The sequence below is a fragment of the Belonocnema kinseyi genome, chromosome 7 (assembly GCF_010883055.1).
Source record: "Belonocnema kinseyi isolate 2016_QV_RU_SX_M_011 chromosome 7, B_treatae_v1, whole genome shotgun sequence".
Classification (NCBI taxonomy): Eukaryota; Metazoa; Arthropoda; class Insecta; order Hymenoptera; family Cynipidae; genus Belonocnema; species Belonocnema kinseyi.
Window position 1 is genome coordinate 138,755,211 of NC_046663.1, and position 9,781 is coordinate 138,764,991.

A 9,781-nucleotide genomic window follows, 5' to 3' on the forward strand; every position below is an offset into this window, starting at 1 on the left:
AGCTATCTAAGGATGGTACTATAGAACGCCACCTCAAGGTAGGCCTAGTGGCGCCATCTCTTGGTCAGGCCGGAAACTTATCAATCCACCCTCGTATTTCATCAGATAAATATAAAATAGTTAATGAAGGAAGTGATATTGAAATTAAAACATAAATTGGAAAAATTGTTTAAACCATTTCAATTATTTGATTTTAAATATTTAAATTAATAACATTATTAAATAAAATTTTTATTATTATGTAAATAATAATGAATGTTCCTATTAAATTAGTTATTAAACTATGATCATGTAATTTAATTAATCATTATATTATTGGAGAAGAAGAATCTCTTAAATTTAATCAAGTATTTATAAATTTAAATATTCAAATAATTATTTAAATATATAATAATTATAGTAACTTCATTATAAGAACGAGTTAATGGGGGTGTATTATTTATTCACTCAACTGGTGAAATAAAATAATTTTGATATAACAATTAATCGAAAAAAAAAACAATTCTCTCTCAAATAATATAAATTAATAAAAAAATTCTCATTAAGGATAATAATGAATCAATTGATGAAAATGAATTTCATAATAAATAGGTATTCCTCTTAATCCTAAAAAATGTTGAGGAAAAAACGTTAAATTTACTCCAATAAGTATTGAGTTATATTGAATTTTTATTCACTTTGAATGTAATGTTAATCCTATAACTAAAGGATATCAATGAATTATTCCTCCAATGAATCTGAATACAGCTCCTATTGATCAAACATATCGAAAATGAGCAACTACATAATAAGTATCATGCTAAAATTGATAAAGATAATGATAACAATAAAATTGTTGTTAAAAAAATAGATCATACAAAAATAAAGGAATTTTATCTATTTCTATTAAATTAGCTCATATATTTAAAATTGTTTTAATACAATTTATTAATCCTAAAATCGAAGAAATTCCAGTCAAATGTAAAGAATAAATAGTTAAATCAACAGAAATTCCTGGATGTCCTGAACTGGAAGATAAAGGAGGGTAAACGGTTCATCCAGTCCGAGCTTCTTGATATACTAATATACCAGCCAATAATAAAAATAATTGCGGAATTAAAAGTCAATATCTTATATCATTTAATCGAGAAAAAGCTATATCAGTGACTGCTAATATTAAAGGAAATAAATAATTTCCAAATCCCCCAACTATAATTGGTATAACTATAAAAGGTAGATTATGTAGCTAGATAGTATAAAACATCCTTACTGCCGTTGGTGCATACGATATCTTATCTAAAACAGGCAGGATAAGCGCCCTTTTTCTGTAAAATGGCGCTTGATTGTGCCGCATATGCACGCGTGTGGGGTGACGTTAGAAGTCTCAAATTCACTTTTTAGTTAAGCTTAAGTTTAAAATGAATTCTGCCCAATCTTTTCTTTTACTTTTGTTACACTTCTCACTCACTTCTTTCTCCATGCTGTTACTTTACGTGCCGCTCGTCGCAGTACAATAAAATGATTTATACAATTACTTATTACTTATTTTAAAATTTTATGCAAATTGGAGCCAGAGATGTTCACTTTTTTCAAATTGGTATCCTATGATACTTTTGTTGAATATTTAAATAATTTTGATACATTTCTTTTAAAATCTAAGAAATTTCTATTTGTTTAAAAAAATGTAATATGTCCCTACTATTTTTCTGGTTAAAGTGACCAGAATTCTCATTAAATTAACCCGAATTCTGGTTAAATCAAATATAAAATCTGGTTAATGTAACCAGATTTCTGATTACTCTAACCAGACAAAATAGTAAGGCCATATCGAACCAGAATTCTGGTTGATTTAACCAGATATTTTTTGCGTGAGATTATAGAACGAAGCATAGAATACCAAATTAAAAAGAAAGCTAATATCTCAGGCTCAATTTTCAGAACTTTGAAAATAGACAATAAATAATTATTTAAATAATTTCATAATGCTTTTAGAAAAGTGCACTACTTCAAACAATGAAAAACAATATTATTTCTATAAAAAAGACTACGGAAATTGCTGAAAAGTAACAGTATTACGTAAAAATGTATTTTTCATATTTTTGGATCATACTCGGGGCGCTGCTAGGAGAGTTAAATTTTTCGAAAATTAAAAATTTTCTCATGTTAATCAAATGAAATTATGAATTGCTCGGTGGCACATATCCGAATTTTGAAGAAAAAAAATTACCGGTTTTCTTTCTCCGGAAATGGAAACTTTTTTGGAGGGGGCCTATGACAAAGCCACTGAACGCGTCTTCGGGTTGCGGATAGAGGGTCCCTGTACCAAGGGTTTCTGCTGAATATGGTTACAAAAATAAATAGGCAGTCGCGGACAATTGTCCGGGGGTGGTCCTGAAGAAATTAACCCCCCAAGCGGAGCTGTGGGAACCGTGCCGAAAGCTGCATGGCACCTGGGTGAGGTGTCTAGAACGGTGACTCTGGGATACCGGGCGACCTCTCAGAGTACGCAGCCTTATCCTTGCATGCGGGGCTCTACAAGAATGGACGAACCGCTTTCCCTAGCTTCTCGTGGGAACAACAATGACAACACCATAGCTGTAGTAAGTGCAGTTCAAAACAACAGAACGCGCAGGGCTCCCGACAATGGGTCGGCCAACAATGCCGACCACTCTAGAGCTGGGGGAGCCCATGAAAATGGATCCAATGCAATGAATCGGCGAAATCTCGTGACCTTTAGGTGGACGGAGCAACTGAATCACGACTTGCCAGAGTGCTACGATGCGAGTGTGGCCCCTGAACAGGGTTACATGGCACGGCAGCATGCTATGTGGTGTAAGAAACACCCGGAGCTATCGCACTTTTCGCAGCAACGTCTGCGAAACCATGCGAAACTACTCCGAAAAAGGGTTTATGTAAGCGAAACGCCTACTCTACCACAGCTAGAACAAGCTGGCAACAGAGAAAGAGAGGCGACACTAAGACCAACGGCGGACAGGCATCCAATAGAGGAAGAGCGATGCTTTATGACCCGGAGAAACATCAACACCAAGGTTTCTCTCAAGCCTATAGATCTGGCTGAAATGGATGACGATCTTCGTGGACATTTTTCCGGAGAATCCGACCTCTGGGCTATCCATTATTGTGTGCATAATGCAGCGAGAGCTTTGGCCGATGCGAACCGTAAAACGAAACCAACGGTTGATCATAAGACCAAAAGACGAATGCATCAACTTGCCATAAAGATAGGATGGGCAAGACAGTACGCGTCCCGCATTCAATGTGTGATTGACTACATCACATCTGGCAGGAATTTTACCTCCAACGTTCGAAAGTTCGCGCGCGAACTCCGGACCCATTATCACACACTTAACAAGTCAAAGCTACTGACCATCAGGCAGCATATTGCTGAGAGAATACGGATACTATCTGACGCTAAGAGAAGTCTAGAACGGAGGGAGAGGTGGGTCAGAAAAAATCAACAGTTTCTCTCTGACCCATCTCGACTCTTCCAAGACCCTTCAGTCCATGTCGACCACCCGCCCAAACCAGAGGAGGTCGTAGTATTTTGGAGAAAAGTCTACGAAGTGCAGCATAGACTGGACGCAGACTCTGAAAATATAAATAGCTTCAAGGAGCTGTGTGGTGCCCTCATAACACCTGATCAAGAATGCCTACCCATCACTACCAAGGAGGTGAAAAAGTATTAAGAGGGATGAAGAACTATTCCGCACCGGGATCAGATTGTCGGAAGAGCTGATTCCGGAGTGGTTGGTGGAAGGGCGCACAATACTCCTGCCGAAAATAGGCAACTTAGCTGACCCGAAGAATTACAGGCCAATCACTTGTCTGAACACCCTGTATAATAGACCGTGGGCTCACAAAGTAAATGGGAACGTGATACGGATAAGGCCAATTTTCACATGAGATGTTCGTCTGATGATGAGGAACGTAAAAATGGGTGCCTGGCAGGTGTAAGTGGATGCGTTTACCTGTGGCGACTTGTCAAAGGTGCGAATTTTTGGCAGTTAACTAACGTGACTCGGATAAGGTTGAAAATTGGTGCACATATAGGGGCTGACATTCAGGTGAAATTTCTTGAAATTGATTTTACAGGGAAAAGTTTGAAACCAAAGTTTGGCCCACTCCCAGAGATGCATATTTTCATTGGTATATCATTTTTTGATCAAATTGATATATTTGGTGAAAACATCGATTTAAGAAATGCCATAACAATAAAAAGCCCTTTTTATTGACAAGTGATTTTTTCGAAAATTATTAAAAGACAAAAGTTACTCTATTATAGGTATATTCCAAGATGAATAAGAAGTATTTGATCAAAATGTTAATATTTACCAAGTTATTCGCATTTCCCATTTTTTCTATCACCTGCTGTATCTTTAGCAATTTAAAAGAAGGTGTGCTCAAAATTAGTACACGAATAAAGTAAGTCTTGTGCAAAGAATTGGCGTCAGCCACTTTTAGTTAAAACAATAACTTAGTCTGCTATAAATAATCATAATCAGACTCACGTTCTCAGCATTTTCAGCGAACATTTTACGCTAAAGAGATGTATTCTTGTATACAATCCTACTAGATTTGGCAAATTTCATGCTTTTGCTCCAATCGCCTAATGAGGATCAAAAAACGAAGGACAGAAACGGCATTCTTAGGGATTCAAAAATGTGAATTCCTTTTAATGAAAAACTTCTTACCAGGTATGTTACATTACTTAAAACTATAGTTTTGCGAAGAAATACTTGTTGAAACAAAAAATTATTTATTTGCAAGATAAGTTTAAAGACAAATATTGTATGGTTTAAGGTTAGAAAACTAAATAATCTCCTATTATACAAAAATAAAAAACTATTGTAAATATTATTATCAGCGATTTCCTTGTATTAGAAATAGCTATCTGGGATAAAAGTGTGCATGAAGTTTATAAAATGTCTAATATTACTTTAAATTGCGAAAAAACTTTGTAAAACATGCAGAAGGATAGGTTTAAAAGTACATGTAGCGTTACATCATTTTTAAATCACTTTATGCAAAATAGTGCCGAGGATGATTAAAATTTCTATAATAATTTTTCTCATCAGTGTTAATTTATAAGAAATACAAACCGGTGACTGTTCATAATATTTTTAACACTTTTAAAACAGATTAGATTGAAAGATTTACTGTATTTTCTATTAACTTTTGACACCATATACATCTAGCAAACTAATCATTACTTGAATTATAAGTGTACATTATTATACTAAATAACCTGTCAAAATGTACCCACTTTGATTATTTGATACAATATCAGGATGCGTTCTATCTGTTAATACTTGGTAAGATCGCAGAAAAGTTGAAAATAGTTTCAAGTTTACAACAGTAAATTTTTGCTTTAACAAAACGTACGTATCCTGCAGTGGTTCTCGACTGGAGTGGTAAATGACAAAAGGTCTAGATTTTTTAAGAAAAGGTATAAGAAATTCAATTAAATTGCGTGGATGCTCTCTAGCGATGACTACCAGTGCTTCTGCCCTCTCAGTCTTCAGATGATCCATAGCGTCTGATATTTTGGATTCCTTTTTAGGAAAAGAAGGCCCACTGAGTTCTGTATTTTTTCTTTTCAGTTCATTTTGCATTATAGAAGTTTCGGTAGCCATTTGTGGCTCAGAAAATGATGCCCGGGAATTAGGTTTAATTTCATTATTTGGAGATGAGTTAGCAGTCTTCACTGACAGATTAGACCTAACAATTTCAACCTTTATTACACGTTTAATGAATTTTGTTATACTGATGTTATGTAACCGATTTAATTGCTCTTCAGGAAAATTCATGGCATGAATAATTGCCATCTGGGCTTCACTTCCAGGGTGAATGTGTAACAAACTACCATCTGTATTTGATCCTATTCGATTCAGAATACTGGCTGCAGGCAATCCTGAAGATCCACTATCATATAATAAATACATTCCAGCCGATTTAATATCACAGTAAGAAAGAGTCTGAGCTAAAGTGTCCACTCTCAAACAACTAATCTTCGTATAATCTTGATGGAAGTAAATTTCATGTAGCAACTCAATAGTCGGCCTGCAAATGGTCAAATACTGAAAATATTTTTTCTCCTTTTTTCGAATGTATTTTTGTTGTGAATATTCAGTTTTAGCACAGAAAGAACTGCTATTTTCAATCAAAGAACTGACAATTTCCCTACTGGACTTACCAGCCTTTCGGAGACCTAAAATTTCATCTTTTGTCAATTGTTGTGACGTACCATCATCGTTGATCGACCGATTGTCAAGACCACAAGGTAAATCATAATTTAATTTATCTAAAGACTCCGCTTTTATAACAGGCAGCAACGTGTAAATTTCCTTGTTGTTTTCAGAAGGGATTACCTCAAACGTCGTCCAGAATTCTTTCCCCACTATGCACTTCGTTTCAATTTGTTCTTTTCCTAATATCAAAATACTCCTTTCGGATACTTTATGAACTTTCTTAAAATTGTTTTTTTTAACTATCACGTAGTCACCGTTTCTAACTAAGCAATTTGTAATTTTATGCATGTTGGTTTATAAAAACAACTAATTAAACCGATGAGAACATATACGCTGTCGGCATTTAGAAATGGATCGATCACACTGGGAAGCAGTGATCCGAACTTTGGTATGTTGAGATACTGCGCTTGCCCGGTGCAGCGACTCTCATTGATCGCTTTTGGCGTGTGATTCAAACTGGCATAATCAACAATTATTGAATTTAAAATAGATTATGATTGTAAATTGTCCATTAATATCAGAAATAACGTGATTTGTGATGTAAGGTTAGAGAAAATACCAATGTGTATATTTGGTAAACAATAGCACATTTGTTTCAATACAAAAGATGAATTTATATTTCATTGACAAAAGTTTTTTAAGAATAAAAATGTTTATTTAACGATCCATGTGTAGAGTGAAATATTGGTACAAATAGCCGCATTTTTTAATACCAGTAAACACTGGCTGGATTTTCATTATCAGCAATGATGATTTCTCTTCCTTTTTTCTCATTATGAGCATCATTATTTGGCGTTATTTTCAGGTATTTAACTAGTATTATTGTTTTTTGCCCTGAAAATTTTTACATGAAATTATGTGAATATTCATACATATAATATTAAATGTTAGAAATATATTTATTTAAAAATTCGCTGCTGAAATAAAATTTAGTCTTTAGAACTAAAAAAAAAAACTATTAATTGTAAAAAAATATATGATTAATTATCTTGCTCTCATCTTAAATTACAATTTGCTTAATTTCTAAAATAAATGTGCAATTTATAATAACTATATATTTTAATTTTAATAATTGTTAATTCTAATTGGTTTGAATTGCGCGCCAAGGCAAGGCCCTATAAACGGTTGGAGTGAAATTCCGATGCTCTCTAATCTAGTGGTAGGTACAATACAGAATGATCTTAAATTTTTGTGCGCAGGTGCGCAGTTGTCTTCTTCATGTACATAGAAAAGTGTGCGAGGGAGAAAGTTTGTCAAATTGACGTAAGTCAATATAACATGATTAAAAAGTTTAATATGTCCTTTTCAAAATTAAAATAATAATTCGATCATAAATAACAAGCAGATAGGCTATATCAATAGTGTAGCCTACACTCAAGGGTCTTTTGTTAAGCTTTCGGATTAAAATTTAGAAAAAGATTTTTTTAATTTCATAATCAACAGCCTAAAGCATAATAATTCGTTTATTGTACGTACAGTGACAGCTTTAAAAAACCGAACTTGACACCTAATGGCTTAGAACAAAAATGTTGGCTACCTGCATCAAAACAAACGATCAGAACCTCTCGAACTTACGTCAATTTGACAAACTGTCTCACTCGCACACTCACCCATGTATAAGAAGAGGACAACTGCGCACCTGCGCAAGAAAATTTAAGATCTTCCTGTAATGTGCATACCACTTGCGGTAATGTTTCTATTGCGTACATAAAATTCAAATAGTACTTTGTTGCCAAATTTTTATTTTTACATTGACAAATTTGTATTCGGAAAATATAGTAAAGTAGAATTTTCGTTTATAAATAGATTTCTATTGATGGATCCAGATAATCTATAATCATGGTTACAAAGCATGAATCTGGGGTCAGCTTTCGTTCCTTGGAAGTATTCAATGTTATGTTCGGATCATTTTGAAAAAGTATGTTTCCAAAAAGAAACTAATATTGCTTATGTACTATTTAGTACATGAAGTAAAGTATTGTTCTATAACAGAAAGTAAAAATTGAGTATCAGAAATTCAATTGAAATTTTTTCTCAAAATACTGTAAGACATGAATGAATAATAACTCTTATAGTATTTCAGATTCCCGTTACATAATCCAGAATTGCTTGAAAGATGGGTTGCGCCAATGGGGTTAGAAAAATTGATGCCGAGTACTAAGAGTTTACTTTAGTAATGATCACTTCGAAGAAAAGTGTGTTCGCAAAACAGGCCGAAATTCAGCTAATTTAATTCTTGGAGATAATGCTATTCTCACCATTCTTCGTGGTGCAGGTAAAAGTGAAAATGTAGTACTTTTTTTTTACTGCGAATACTTTTTCATGAATGTGTTAAATTTAATAATAGTAATATGTTTACTACCCCTCACAAAAAAGTATGATAGGTGAATCATTATAGGCCTTCGATGATTTTTCTTTGATGAATTTCCCATTATTTTTTTACTATTATAGGAATAATTGAAGAAAAAAGCTTAGGAAAATAATCACAGAAATGAATAATGTAAATATATTTAAATAATTGATTTAAAATGTAGAAGTGTAAAATAATGATTTATTTGAAATAATTAGACAGTATTACATGAAAAATTAACAAAGCTTCTTTAAATATGTCCAATTATTAATGTACTTTTGTATGAGTTGTTCCCAATAAATTATTAATTTATACTTTTTTCTATTTTTTGTATTAATTATTTTAATCTTTTAATATTATTCTATTTCTAAAATTATTCCTATAATTTTTCCTATAATCGCGAAAAAATTATAGGACTTTGATTATACGAAAATCATCATAGGCCTATAAGAATTTTCCTATCATACTCTTTCGTGAGGGAGTAGCTATTAATTTCAAAATGACCTTTTTATATTTTCTTAATATTCATCATATCTACATCACAATGTGTGATGTATTTCTATTTTTACGTAACGATACGACTACTTAACTTTATTCTAATTGTATTCATAATTTTTACATTTAAAAATAAAAATGCTTTCACATTTCTATTTTATGTTCCCGTATGTTATGCATAGTGCTTACATTGATCAATCAAAATGCTTGAAAACTACTATTTATGCATTCGTATCATTATTTCAACCTACCCACATTTTTTCTTTGTTCATTTTATTTGTATTACAATCATGTACTTTTTCTTAATTTTTTTATATAAACACATTATATTCTATTTTCGCATCTCTAATTTTGGAAAATAATATACGATATCAATTATATCAATGATTTTCATAATTCACCAAATTAAGTCTTGTTAAATATTGAAGTTCTCTTTATCGGCATTCAAATTTAACGACGGAAAGTGAGAAACTCCTCTTTCTTAAGGGCATGTGACACAGCTAAATTCCTATATTGCCGACCACAGTTTTTCAGTACACTGAATTTTTTTTTTAACCAAAGAACTTTTTTTGTAAATAAAATATGCAGCTGAAACTTTGGAAAATGTATTAGAGTACAATAAAGTACGTTTAGGTACTGCATTTTGGTAGGAACTTCACTGAAAATTATTTCATCTTTTTTCTGAACT

At 32.8% G+C, this 9,781-nt stretch overlaps 3 protein-coding genes across 3 annotated transcripts in view; all 3 read right to left on the minus strand.

Annotated features, from left to right (window-relative positions):
* The window catches only part of LOC117176692 (tRNA (adenine(58)-N(1))-methyltransferase non-catalytic subunit TRM6-like), a 36,824-nt gene extending 30,288 nt beyond the window's left edge, over nucleotides 1–6,536 (minus strand). Inside the window, exon 1 of the mRNA XM_033366946.1 lies at nucleotides 5,264–6,536. Within this exon, the coding sequence (XP_033222837.1) occupies nucleotides 5,264–6,536 (1,273 nt within the window). The remainder of the gene's footprint in view (nucleotides 1–5,263) is intronic.
* The window catches only part of LOC117176096 (E3 ubiquitin-protein ligase FANCL), a 316,429-nt gene that overhangs the window by 216,059 nt on the left and 90,589 nt on the right, over nucleotides 1–9,781 (minus strand). The gene's annotated exons all lie outside the window — the stretch shown is intronic.
* On the minus strand, nucleotides 4,783–6,605 carry LOC117176095 (tRNA (adenine(58)-N(1))-methyltransferase non-catalytic subunit TRM6-like). Its single transcript, XM_033366129.1, has one exon. The coding sequence runs from the start codon at nucleotides 6,534–6,536 to the stop codon at nucleotides 5,232–5,234; it is 1,305 nt and encodes a 434-aa protein (XP_033222020.1). The 5' UTR covers nucleotides 6,537–6,605; the 3' UTR covers nucleotides 4,783–5,231.